General features: G+C 37.5%; 1 protein-coding gene across 1 annotated transcript; it reads right to left on the bottom strand.

The window, feature by feature from the left end:
* Positions 1 to 7,089: 7,089 nt before the first annotated feature.
* Positions 7,090 to 10,138, bottom strand: LOC149806843 (protein toll-like). Its single transcript, XM_089973853.1, has one exon. It carries the CDS (start codon positions 10,136 to 10,138, stop codon positions 8,264 to 8,266), a length of 1,875 nt encoding a protein of 624 aa, XP_089829979.1. The 3' UTR covers positions 7,090 to 8,263.
* Positions 10,139 to 14,318: the final 4,180 nt, after the last annotated feature.

Below are 14,318 nucleotides of genomic sequence, written 5' to 3'. Positions count from 1 at the left end.
TTATAAAATTAAAGAGATTTGATGCATAAGAGTTAGTTTCCGTAGGTTATTGGAAATAGGGACATCAACCAATACTATTAATCATTGATGGTAACAATGTCCGTATGTGTTTTTGCTTTTTTTCGCTTCTTAGTACGTTTATGAGAGCTTTGGTGCCAATATATGTAATATTGGGGTGTTCATGGAGAGTCTTGGGGTGTCTTGGGGTGTTTAGAGAGACCGTTGCTAAGAACGGTTCTTTGTTGCTCTTAAGATAGTAATAAGGTTACCGAAAGCGAATAAATCTTACGCATGGGATACAATATCTCGAGATACATTGTCAGGATTTCTTCAACGCTTCAAATTAATCTAACATGCGATGCCACCAGTGGCAGTAACAGAGCCTCATTCTCGACGACGCAAGCCTCCCAGGTTTCAAATTGTACGGGTTTTCCCCGAAGCGTCCGGGGTGATCTGTTGTCAATTACTCCCGCGGCGCCCGTGTAACTTCTATGCAACAATCCTCGACTCTAGCACACGTATGGTTTTCCCTCGTGGACCAGGACAAGTACGCATTGGATCTTCGCGGAGAAACCTTGTCGATCCAAGTGTTCATTAGAAATTGACTAGATATTTAATACAATGAGAGTTATACGTGAATGTGTGATAGTCGTGCGAGATGACGTGAGAAAACCCGCTTATGCGACATATTACGGACAAGGCCTTGGCGATATCGTCCTGGGATTTTTCACAAGTGTGCCGAAAATGCTCGTGGGTCTCGCCACGTGTGTGGCACCGATTTTTAAACACGCTGAGATGTGATATAAAATCTGGTATTGCGCACGGTCCAATCGATTCAAGATCAACAACGATGCTTAGTGACTCGGCAAGAAAAGCCGGCTACACTCCATCCAGGGCGGTCAACGAAGCTTTTCAAAAACGACTCGCGTGTTAGTACATGCCAATACTGATTCGATTATTGGAAATAAAGCATTGGGAATCGGATTCGGAAAACGGAGCAGTCTGAAAAGGTACTAAACGAAATCGATAATGTATAAACGATAGCTCTTTTCAAAGATGTACCTGATTCCGAGTTTGACATGGACGCAATTCTGTCCATGCGAGATCTAAGCAGATTAAGTTTTCAGTAGTATTCATACCGCACTAAAGAGCCTATTGGAGAGGGACGAATAGTACAAGTCCATTATACTTCTGGGTACTTTCACCAATACGATGCATCCTTGGAAATCAATGGAAAACTTAACAGGCCGATAATTCAAATTGTGGTGCAAATTATAAGATTGGATTAGTCAAAACGGCATCATTATGTTTTTCAAGAGTGCATATCTCATCTACGTAAAGGAAATCGAAGTTTGGACTAAGTCAACGTTGCCACGACGATTCTTGGAATCGCCAGATACAGCGATGATTACACGAGGTCTGCTGGTCCATCAATGATGTTTCACAACGATGCTAACCGACATCGTATCCAGCATGCCACTGGAAACGTCAGGAACGTGGTAGGAAATGTCGAAACGTCCTCTGTAATTGCCATCAACCCGAATTTCGACCTTGGACTTTGTACAAAGTCGGGATCAATTTCACTGAGATTTATTAATGTTCTCATGTGTGATTCTTCTTAGTCATATATCAAGTTTTTGAAGTGATGTTCGCAAGGCTATTTTTGGAGCTAAACACAGTTGTTCTAAACCGAAAAGGCCATGACAATTTTGCTAATTGGCGTGATAATGATGCCAGTGCTAGTAAAGCCGAATCATTGAAAATAAAGCTGTAATTGGCTGTGATAACCTCTTCGATGACCGCAGAAGCATGCTTGATATAATTTATGAACCCAGGAGGTGTTTCAACGTTATCATCTCTCGCGTTAATCACAGACTCGTATGGAGTAACTGATAAGCAGTTATTATGGCAAATAACTAACTAATCAATGAGGTATCAGTGCTCCAAGACACGCGTTTGTGGTGTTTCTCTCGGCACACAGGAACCCACTGATTCAAAATCAAAATATCGACATAGGTCTGCAGATTTCTCAGCATGACTTCAATCATTGGTACCTTATTTATTTTATCTCATTAGAACACCTGTGTCTGTTGAAATAGTCGGTTGTTGATATGCACTTAATGAACGTGTTACTGCTGTTTAGCAAGCAGTTACCGTTGCATTGCTGTGATTCTCCTTGTCAAGACTTTGATGTTGGAGGGCACAGGTGGCCGAACGAGGGTCGTGAACGCGCCAACAGAAAACAAGTAATTGAACAGCATAATTTAAAATAATGTCAGATCATGAAGTTAAGTTTGGTTTTAGCAACAACTAGAGTGGGAAATAAAGAGCACAATAAAAATGGATGGGTGTGTTGTCACACTAAAACTGTTTCTGGAAAATCTGACCATAAATGACTCTTTTTGGTTGATCCAAACGCATCTTGATAAAATCAAGACGGATAAACAAAATAATAAGAAGGTAACATTAAAACTGTCCAAGTCAGAGGTGACACAAATGCAAAAGAGCGATGGAATATGTCCATTCTAGCAATGTTGTTGGCGGAGGCTCCTGCGGTTGTAAAACGGGCTTCGTTAATGGCTGTCAGAACAGAATCCGATACACTTTTGCTAGCCAAGGTTCCTATATGTTAACCGAATCTACACCCTGGCGTAACGAGCAGATATTTCTGTGCTTCGGGTCTGTGAATTTCATAGGATGCGGCGGCAAACCACCGCATCCAATCAAGATTTTCCACTGCTGGTCCGCGTTTGTACAAATACCACTCACTCAAATAAATCTGTAATGTGTAATGACTTCTTTCTGGTACTGTCGATGTTAAACTAACAAAGTATTCCTTCTGAAGTCAACTGCCGCCACCAATTCAGCCGATGTACAATGCACCGCTGTAACAAGCTATTGGTCACTTGGCATCACATTCTAAGGGAGGCAACTCATGAAATCTAATAGATGTCGCTAGGAAAAGCTAAAATGTCTGTTCGATCTGTCCTGGTGTTTATAGCGTTAACATATCGGAAACTTGGCTAGCGAAGATGAATCTGATATGATTCTCAAAAAACTATTGGCGGATCAATACAAAATGGAAAAGATCTTCGACTACCCCGGACAACTCGGGGAGGAAGAGGTATTCGGCTGCCCAGGACCCGAAAGAAATGAGGTCTCGATTGTGGTCACCGTTAATGGCAACAAAAGCTAGGTTTCTTGCGCGTCTGTTGCCAAATATCGATACGCTCGCTATGACAAAATCGGTTAATCGCCTCCGAGGTGTATTCATGCAGAAAACACAATTGCTGGAAATATTCTTGTGTGTTGCGCCTGGACAAGGCCATCCTGTGGAACATTTGTACAACAAGATCACATTATTAATAGTAGAACTGTGATGGGCCCTCAAAGAAACCGACGTAAAAAAAAATAAATAAAGCAAAACAACCATTGCGTGATGAAATCACCATAAAAGACCGTCGTACTCGGGAAATAAAAACACGTGTGTGTGTGTGTGTGTGTGTGCGTGTGTTGTCGTGTTGTAGTTTTCACCAGCAGCAAAGTGAATTTGGGTATAGAAAGCGATGATCTAGGTCGGTAAGACCGGTCTAGAATTTATATAACCTCTGCTCCATTTATAGCACACACATACCGCAAATTTGTTGGTGTAGGGTTTAACGCCATTTTTCAGCACAAGATAGGCTATACATGGCGGCCAGTATAACTGGTGGAGGAAGAACCCTGGAAAACCCCGGGAAGAACCACCGACCCACGAGAAGCTACTGGCAGGCTTTCTCACGTACCAACGTTAGCCGAGGCTGAGACTCGAACTCACGCAGACAGAGGTGAGATGGCAGTGATCCGTAACGGCGAGCGCTTTAGACCAATCGGCCACTCGGGGGCCCACCGCAAATTTGTGACAACACGTACAGCGGTTAAATTATGATTCTGAACGAGGTCAAATATGAAAGACAGATGTACCAACATACGCATGTCGAAGCAATCAAAATTATTTGTTATTCAAGGCAAATGATGATGACATTAAATAAACATAACAGTTCCGGATTGCATAAAGGGTTCAACAACTACAAAAGGTGAAATCCTTGTATTTATGCTTATATCAATCACATTTTTGTCATAGACTTTGCAGTGATGACATTAAACAAACATAACAGTTCCGGATTGCAGAAAGTGGAATTATACGGTTCATCAACTAGAAAAGGAGACATCAGTGTATTTATGCTCATATCAATAATATTGTCATTTGCTTTGCATGTACTTTGAATGTGCTACCAAACGATTAAATTTTAACAAGGACATTAACTAACAATCTCAAAAGACGTACAGAATCTTGTACCTTTTGTGTTTGTGGTTCCCTCCTCCCCCATGATTTTTATTATTGTTTTCAAGCTTCTTAGTGGAGAGGAAGTTAAACATCAAATATAGCACATATTGGTAATGCGTGCCATCCGTTTCTCATTTCCTCTACGGACTTTACGGCTTACGTCTTAATTTTAGAGCTATATTTTAGAACAAATTGTCTCCCACAAAGACAAGAAAAACAGAGGATCTGCATTTTCAGCATCGTCCTATTCTGCATAACACCATTCCCAGTTTAAATTCATGAAACTCATCAACGTACATGCACATCAAAACTTGAATAATGTTATTCCATGCATCTGGGTTCTTTTTTTAATTGCAATTATTATATTATTATGCCAAAAGACCATTATTACGGTAGCACTGAAAGGAAAACAAAGGGCTTACTTTACATAATTTGTACTTCGGCCCATTTTCTTTTTCAAGTATGGGCAATGAAACATCTTTAAATGTAACAAGAGGCCCAAGTGGATCAGAAATCGTTCACGTAGCTGACCAAGGTAAACAAAAATAAAATCGCCAATGCTGGCATGTCCGAATTGCAAAGCTTGGTTTTTATGAAAATGGATCTAATGTATCACATTGCACAACCCTGCAGTAAATAATATCTAAGAAGCTGAGCGAAACGCAAAGGTTAATGCCGATAACTGGAAAGTGAAATATATGTCAAAATGATTTAGCTTTAATTGAAAATTGTAAAGCGTTTCATAATCATCGCCAAGCTAATGAATCTTATTACGTATATTTGATTTAATTTATATTTGATTTAATTTGATTGTTTGTAACTTTTAAAATCTTTTTATTTTTAATTTCATTATATGTCAAAATAATGTAGTTTTGTTTAGTAGGAACTCGATACTTTTCCAGAAAATAGTTTGACCTCAACTGCTCATTTGTAAACACCTAAAGCTGACCTAGTTCCCGACCTTATATCAGAAATCAGTGGGAGAAGTAAACAACTTTTTATTTTTATCTTATTCTGTGAGCAAAATGATTGGCTCTTGTCAAGGTCATACTGGGACTACGTGCTTTTATACGCAAATACTTCTCGAAGGTTCTGGAAAATTGACCCTCATCCGGGAATTTGTTTTGCGTTTCTAGTTACTGTATAATCATTGTTTATAGAGATTTTTCTCAGTCTGGGCTTAAAACATTTGATGTCAATGTGTTCTTTTGTTGTGTCAGTTTGGGGGGTTATTTTAATGGTTATTCGAATTATTTGTATTCAAAAGGATTAATTCTTTTTCTTGGAAATATTTGAGTACTCATAAAGAATTCTTGGACAAAGACATTTCATTAATTCAAAAACCGGATTATTGTTTGTGAATAATACAGAACTGTAGACCTTACAAAACCACAAAGGATACAGTATACGTCATCGTCTTCCATCTTGGATTCTTCGTCGGGACTCGAGCTTGAATTCAATAGAACATTTCATTATTATAACTTCTAAAATTTAATTTGTGGATTATTTTTGGATTTGATTCTTAAAACCGTAAGTTCTTATTTTTTTCTTCATTTTTACAGTATTTTTCCAGGGAAATAAATTATTTGTTAAATTTTTCAAAGCTTATTGTTTTCACTCTTTCTTGTGTTACTGTTTATTCGAGACTAAACACGTAGCACAAGAAACTGCGATGAAACAACTATATACATTTTCACGTGACTCTACTTGTCTGAGGAAATGACTTAAACGCAAAGCATAATCATGATGTTGACGCCAGATCAGCTGATAGTTGGACAGACTTCTAAGCTGATTCTACTGGTTATCAAACATTTCTTTGATCGTGTTGATATTTTGTACTTTAAATGAATGTATGTTCATATTGGTATATGTACACACGTGTGCCAGCCAATAATGCTGCAGTGAAATTGACCTATTGTATTAAAGATATTAACTTAAGAAAAAGATATGAAGCTACTGCAAATTTCATCTCAATTTATTCATAAAATAATCACCGCTTCATAATGTTTGCCAATCAGAGCCCAAATAACACTATTCATGTGCCCACAGTTCAGTGGAGATTAAACTCGGCTTGAGATTTTGATATAAAAGCACACAGCAGGTTTTATCCCAGTCTGGTAGTAAATAAAATCCTATAGCACACCCATCATGTCAGCCAATCAGCGTCCAGGTCACCTCATTTATGTGTTGATTTCGCTGATCAGCCAACTAATTCGCGGACTTGTTAACGAAAACTTACAAGCTCATCACAATCTCATCATAAATAAAGCCTGAATTGTGCTCATAAAGAGTCAGCCACTAAAAAAAATCAGAACCTCGATCACCTCATCAGTATGTGCGGATTTGGTTGGATATCCAAGTTATGATCAATATTACTAATATAACGCAACATTGCAAGTTTCATCAGAATCTGATTATTTAAGACCTTAGTGCATCGACAAGGTCAGCTAATCAATACACGGATCATCTCATTAAATGTGCGCACCTGTCAAATTTCATCCCAGCCTAGTTGATGTAAAGTTACATAGCAAATTTCATCCCAGCTCTTGATATCAAGATACAACAGCAAATTTCATCAAAATGTGATCATAGTTGAAACCTAGCGCGGAGAAGGGTCCTATAAACTGGTATATGGGGACCTGCTGCCCGTTAGAGTACACTTCTTAGAGCCTGGCGGTTTATTATTTGATGTCCTTTCAATAAATTCCACTTATATGCGTTGGTTATAATCTCTGATCCTCAATACATAACTAAGTCCATAATTAGGAATCTTGGATTTATTACTTTGCAGTAGGGATTAGAATGTAATGTAACCAGGAGTAGACATACAAACAAACCACACCATGAACTTCATGCCCCAATGTAAGTTTTCTGTATCCAGTTTTCCAACTATTACATGGATATGAATTTTAAGATTACAAGTACTGTTATACATAATTAGATGAGTTTATGGTACCCGGGAATGCACATCTCTGTTGAAAATACCGTATGAAGTTTACCCCCCCCCCCACCTCCGACCTACAGGTGGGAGTTTTGTGAATATGGAAGCAGGTCTAATTTGCGTTGATATTTCTTTGTATTGGCCTATGATGTGCTTTCTCGCGTGAGATGGAACTGCTGAGGTCTTATCTTACTCTTGCATATATGTAATTTGTAATCTGCCGGGTCAATTTAGTTAAACAAAACTTACCTAAAACGAATATAAAAAATTATACCCAACACTCATTACATGCCACCGCCTCAGCAAAAGAAAATCAGGCCCGGTGTTCTCTAATTTTCTATATTACACAATTAGACTAAAAAGTCAAATTATGAAACAAACATGTAAGAATGTTAGTTCCAAATGAAAATTTGACATCAACTGACAAGGTGTAACAACTGAAATCCTGTAGTTTTCACTGTTGTAACTCGATGCATAAGAGATTTATTCGCAGTGAAAGTTTGGAGACAGGACAGACATGTGTATTCAAGAGCTGCATAAAATCAAGCCTAGGATATGAAGAAGAAAAAAACGTGACTGTAACTTAAAAAAAAAAACAGACAAACGCAAATATGAAAATTTTGATAACTTTAAGATCCAGCAGGCAGAGACAATTGGTCACAAGAATATTTCTCAAGTAGAACTAAAATCCTGAGTAATATAAAACGATTAATAGAAAACATAATTCTATAAATTTTTAAAACAGCCACCAAGCAAAGGATATACAAACTAAATAACACATTTGTCTGTACTATTTTCACTTCCTATGTCAATATTTTAATCGGATTTTTAAAACCAAATTGTTATAGATGCTCATTTATTCGATTTTTGCATCGGTAATCAGTTTAATACATCTAACCCGCCTTTTGCAATCTATACACAACAATTATCCATCACTTTAGAGAATTAAAGTTTATCAGTTTTTCATTTTATAATTAAATATTTTATTTATTTTGTTAAAGCAGTGGAGTCGTTTCATCGCATGTTTCACTACCCGTCACGGTAGAATCAAAGCTATCACTGACTCTCTCAACTGTGGAGTCTTTATCCCGGACATCATGTCCGTGTACGGGCACAGTTTCACTTTCCGCAGGCGTATGTTTCCGTGCTACTCTTGGCAATGCGGACAGGAGCTTGTACAAATAATTTGCATTCGAAGCTGCAATGTAGATATTCGTTTTCATGTACATTTGTATTTTTTCATCTCTTAAGCGAGATTGATCTAACCTGTCCTCAATCACAAGAATTATCAATTTGCGATTCTTATCGCTAATAAAACGTTCGTGCGCTTGGTAAAACTCCTGGATGCACCACTGACTCTCAAGAAAATTGTTCGTAAGAACTGCGAGAGTAGCTATGCTTGACCTAATACTTTCTTCTATACTTTCGAGGAGAACCTCTCCCGGCGTAAAATCGTGATAAGATATATACTTAATCTCTTCTTTATCGAAAAATGGGAAAAGAGTTTGAGTTACATAATCGCTGTCTAACTTACTGAAAGCGATAAATACGTCGTTTTCCAGTTCTGAAGTGAGTTTAGAACGCAGACAATTGCAACATTTAAAATGTGCTACAAGAAATACTTGCATATGTTCTTTTTTTGCGATAAGTACAAATACGACAATCATAAACAACAATATTGATCCTAAAAGTATCAAAAGTGGTGTGGTATAATCAGTTTGGCAGATAAACAAATTGTCTTCAACTTCTATGACAGCTTTTCCATTACCAGAACCGGTGGCACACTTGATTTTCTCCAACTCTAATATCTTGATACGATTTTTCAAAAGCCAGTGTTTCATCCACAGTGTGTGACAGTCACAAATATAGGGATTGTTATGTAGGGTAATGGATTCGAGATGCGTCAAGTTGAGGTTCTGAATATCACTTGGTAGAGTTTCCAGAGAATTGTCATTTAGGTACATCTTCTCCACAGTGTCAAGATAATGTAAGAAGTTCTTGTCTACAGTTGACACAGCACTCGAGGATACATCCAATATGGAAACATTGCCTAAGTAGTTTCTGTCACTTAGCGCCCTTAAATTACGACTATGAATCACCAGATGTATCGTCTTAACGTCTGGAATTAATGACGGCAATGCATCTAAACTGTCGTCTGTACAAGTTATCGTCAGTAAATTGCAGACGACCGTAAACTGACAAGTACAAGTGGATGGACAGTCTTTCTCGACAGAGCAGTTAAACTCATTCATTGGAACGTCAATAATTCGCATCCCTCTAAGAGATTCTGGGTTGTAGCACGTGATAGCAAACACGGGATTGTCTGGATCCATTGGCCAGAATTCTTTGATGTAGAGAGCAAAGGGAAATAAGTTGCAGTCGCAAAGGAGCGGGTTGTAATTGATATTAAAGCCACAGTTTCCCAGTCTGTAGAGATCTTGGAGCGATTTAACCTGTAAAATCCGAAGCAAGTAAGCAACATCTACTGTGGTAAAATTGTTTCTTATAAGGTCAACATATATGCTGTCATTCAGATTGAATATAGAAATTGGATAGTGATAATAATTGGTAACATTACTGATGTTATTGTGTGAAACGTTTACAATTAAATTCTGGTGATTGGAGAGGACAAGAACGAAGGCAATGCCGAGATCAACTTCCTTCAGTCTGTTAAATGACCACTGTATGTTAATCAAAGTCTTCAAGTTACTATTTATAACGTCAGGCTCGATGATTTCTAGAAGATTGTATCTGATGAAAAGGTTCTTGAGCTTCACCAGAGCATTCAGTGTGCCATTACGCAAGACACTTATCTTGTTGTAATCCAAAAGTTTCGAGAGTTTTTCCAATATAACCAAAGACAAAATCATCCAGCTCTTCAATGGTGTTCTTCTCTAAGTTAAGATAGGACACATTTGACAACATTGTCAAAGCCGACGGTATGTTTGTGAGTTTACTTTCAGTAAGGCACACATTGTTAGCATCCGTATTGTTCCCAATACATTGGAAGATCTCTTCTTGGCGAGGAACGGTACATTGCATATGCAGTGTTTGCCCAGTTCTTCTACAGTCGCAGTATTGTTCATATCCTACTCTGAATGTGTAACTTACCCATACCAATATAACACACAACCAGCATGCCAATTTTCTCGCCATAGATCGGGCTCCGGTTACAAGGATTTAAGATTATATCATTAGAACGCATTGAATACGAAACACATACAGTGCTTGTGAACAGCAGTTTATGTGACCAGTGTTCTTTTCAGACGATTGGTTGGTTGATGGCGTTTTTCGCTTCAGTCGCAAACTTAAAACATCAATGTGGCCGGAATAACTGTAGCCCTAATCCTTATCTCTGTTTTTTTTAAAAGAATTTATCGTATAATTTTCTCCAAGCAATGATATGAGGAAGTCTTCAAAAGTATTTTTTCTTTTTTTGTCATCTAGATGTAGTTCCCATATTTGAGTCATCCTGAATAAAAACATAGAAGCAAACATTTAGAAACTAAGCACACAGTCCTCGATGTTTCCTGTATATATAATTTTACAAACCAAAATAATTTCATAAATGACTTAAGTTTCAAAAAGTAAAAGAAAATATTTATTAAAAAGCTATAATGTTATTTTTATTTATATTTTTTCTGTAGACGTCATTTACAAACGAATATAATTTTTAAAATGAATGACACAAACACGCGCATTCACATTCAAATAAATACATGCAGAGAAACAACAAGAATCTGTCATTTATAAATTAGATAGCATAATTTTATTATGTTTTGAAGAATAGGTTAATTACAATATGCAGTTTACTGCTAAAAAGTGAAGTGGTTGAATAACGAACATTTCTGTACATTCCTGTTTTTCCCACCGCATAGAAATAAGACTGTTGGTTAGGAGAGATTAGGGGACAATATCATTTACTTATCGTAATTCTTCAATTCATGATCAGTAAACACATTGATGGATATATGGCTGGTATCTCAATCATTTCAAGAGACTTTAAGTTATGACCTTGGAGCGACACCTGTATGACCCATTCTCCCAGCGAGGGGGTGGAAAGTGGTGTTATCCATGGGTATTTTTGGAGATCATATCAAAATGTGTGCTGACACACTGGTTAATGATCATGCTCACCAATTTTGAGACATGTGTGACTTACAGATTATAAACTATTTAAGATTTATGTAAAATTAGACCCACCCTCTAAACTCGCCAATCAGGGTGGATCAACATTCAAAATCCGTGTACACATATACTGTCCACCGCCACCACCATCCGAAATTATATTTTGAAAGGAGAGGAATAGCGTGACATGTAGAACGCACGCACAAACGGGCAATATCACATTACCCCACCTTTTTTACGAAAACCTCATAGATCAACGCTTTCGAAACTTGCTTTAAATGATAAATGCCATAATCATCTACAACAAATATAAACTGCAAGCTCGTAAGGATCCACGCAACTAATAATATAAAAAAATGGGAACCACGTCTACAAATGGGTGAACATAAACAGTGGCGTCACTAGGGAGTTGCGGGGGGTGCTGACCGCACCGGGTGACACCATCAGAGTGGGTGACAACAAAATGACTGTCTATAAAAAAAAAAAATAATTTTTGTGCAGGAAGGAGGTCCAAGGAGTGACAACATGAGTTACCGCACATGACTGTCTATAAAATTTTTGAAGTTTTGTGCAGGAAGGAGATCTGTGTGGGTGACACCATGAGTTAACTCACGTGTCTCTAAAATTTTTGAATTTTTGTGCAGGAAGGTGGTCTATGTGGTGACACTATGAGTTACCGCACTGGGTGACACCAGCCCTAGTGACGCCACTGAACATAAAATAGAGCATATATGGGTTTGGCTGGCCATGATTGGTTATTAATTAAAGTAAGATTTCAGTAAAAATAATCTTTTGAGAGCTTGTCCTAGCTGTAACTGAATTTTTTTCCCCCAGAGACAATGATTTATTGATGAGATTTCAGTTCTTTAACAGACTTGAAATTGGAAATCCCATTAGGAGCCATCCATTTAGTACGTACGCACAAATCTGGCAAAGCTTGACCCCTCCCCCTCCTGTACACATGCATACTTTTTTACACCCTCACCTGCGTACGTACGCTTAACGCACCCCCCCCCCCATACAACGGCCTATATTTAACCCACGCAGAAACGATCAAGGATTAATAATATTAACGTGTTTAATAAAACTGATAGTCCACCGACGTTGAATGTCTGGCTGCATAAAGAAATAAGCTGCGTAACTAAAAAGTTTGTCTCGTGTCCGCTAAAATGCAAACGCCGACAGTCGAACAGGTTACGTATTAGACAAATTATTCTCGATGTTTCACCCCACCCCACCATATTTCCTATGCGTACGTAGACCCCCCCCCCATACGCAAGCGTATGCATTTGGGTTAACCCCCATCCCCCTCCATGCGTACGTACTAAATGGACGGTCCCTTAGTGAAATTAACAGCTTACTACTTTGCTGCGGAATTGAAAACAGGTTTCAAACGCATGCAGATCCTTGGCTCATATGGTTTTCCCTACTCAGAAGCTGTCATCAAGGGTACGTCTAAACTGAGAGATAAAGACTTGATCATGAGTTCTTGAATTGGTAATGTCATGGTGTTTGCATAGGTTCACTACGGGAGCTGAATTAATTCCCTGAGTCCTATAACGAACTATGATGGCTTCATCATAAAGTTAGAAATAAGATATAATATTTCAATTATAAACAACATATAGTGTTTACTTGTAGTTCATCGTTAGCAAACATGAGACGAAAAAACAAAACAAAACACGGAACGAGATATAAATCTGATTGGGCAATATGTAATCAATTTCGATGACGTTTCAGTTTCGGCCAATCACTGAGTAGAACACAAAGAGATATAAGCATAAACTGATAGCGTTTCAACTTTAACTTCTGACAGGATCAGTCAATTTAAGTCTACATAAACGAAAACCGAAAATAGTCGAAAAAAAGAAAAGAAAAGATTTTACCTAATTATCTGGTCAGACTGTTATTGCATATACACTATGCTACATAACATGTATTTTTAAACACAGGTTTAGATCGGCACTGGATTCATTACGGTTAGACAATTCTGTGGTAGTTTTATCTGTGAGACAAAGGCCTAGAAAATGTCCCAATAACACGAGTAGTTAAGACAATACTTGGCACGCGTACTGACACAGGTTAGGGCTGACAATAGGTTAATCTGAAGTCGTTGCACCATACAAAAGAGTCGGCTATTAAAGCGAATTATTACTTACTAAATACTTGTAGGTAAGACATTTAAGAAAGATTATGTTTATCTGGTTATTTAATTATGATCCATGCTATTTATTTGTATACATGATAAATATTTTTGTTTTTTTGTAAATTAAATATCAGTGCCTTATCAATCAGGTATGTTGCCTCGCTTTGATGTTTTGCCGACAGAGACAGACAAAATAGTGTTCTTCAAGCCAGATTCACTCAACTGAATTTTAATGGAGAAAAATCATTACTTATACGTATTTAAGGAGCCATGACTATCATTTGTTGTCACTCACGTGTCAAGATGACAGAATGTCCAGTTAAGCATCGCAGTATTAAACTATTCTTACAAGGGTATCAATGAGCATGAATCGGTGCAAAAACTTACAGTGAAGAAACTAGGGGAAAATCGGCAGAAGAACGTCTTCTGTTTCATATATTCTAAAGAAAATGGACAGTACAGTACGGTTAGTCACAATATGCCAACAAATTAACATGTTTAGACATTCCATTTCTATACATCACGTAAATAATTACATTTCGTGTCTAACGTCTTGTGCTATGTGCACAAACATTCAAGTAATTTAACCTAAATTGGTTCCACTCATCATTCATTCGAGGTTAGTTATACACAAAGAAATATTTTCTGTGGGTATGTATGTGTATAACTAAGCAATTGACTGCATCAACATTCTCTTGTAATATATATATATATATATATATATATATATATATATATATATATATATATATATATATATATATATAATGTCTCAC

Source organism: Sinohyriopsis cumingii, chromosome 1, assembly GCF_028554795.1.
Source record: "Sinohyriopsis cumingii isolate HCF-2022 chromosome 1, ASM2855479v2, whole genome shotgun sequence".
Lineage (NCBI taxonomy): Eukaryota > Metazoa > Mollusca > Bivalvia > Unionida > Unionidae > Sinohyriopsis > Sinohyriopsis cumingii.
This window is presented reverse-complemented; position numbering and strand designations above follow the sequence as displayed.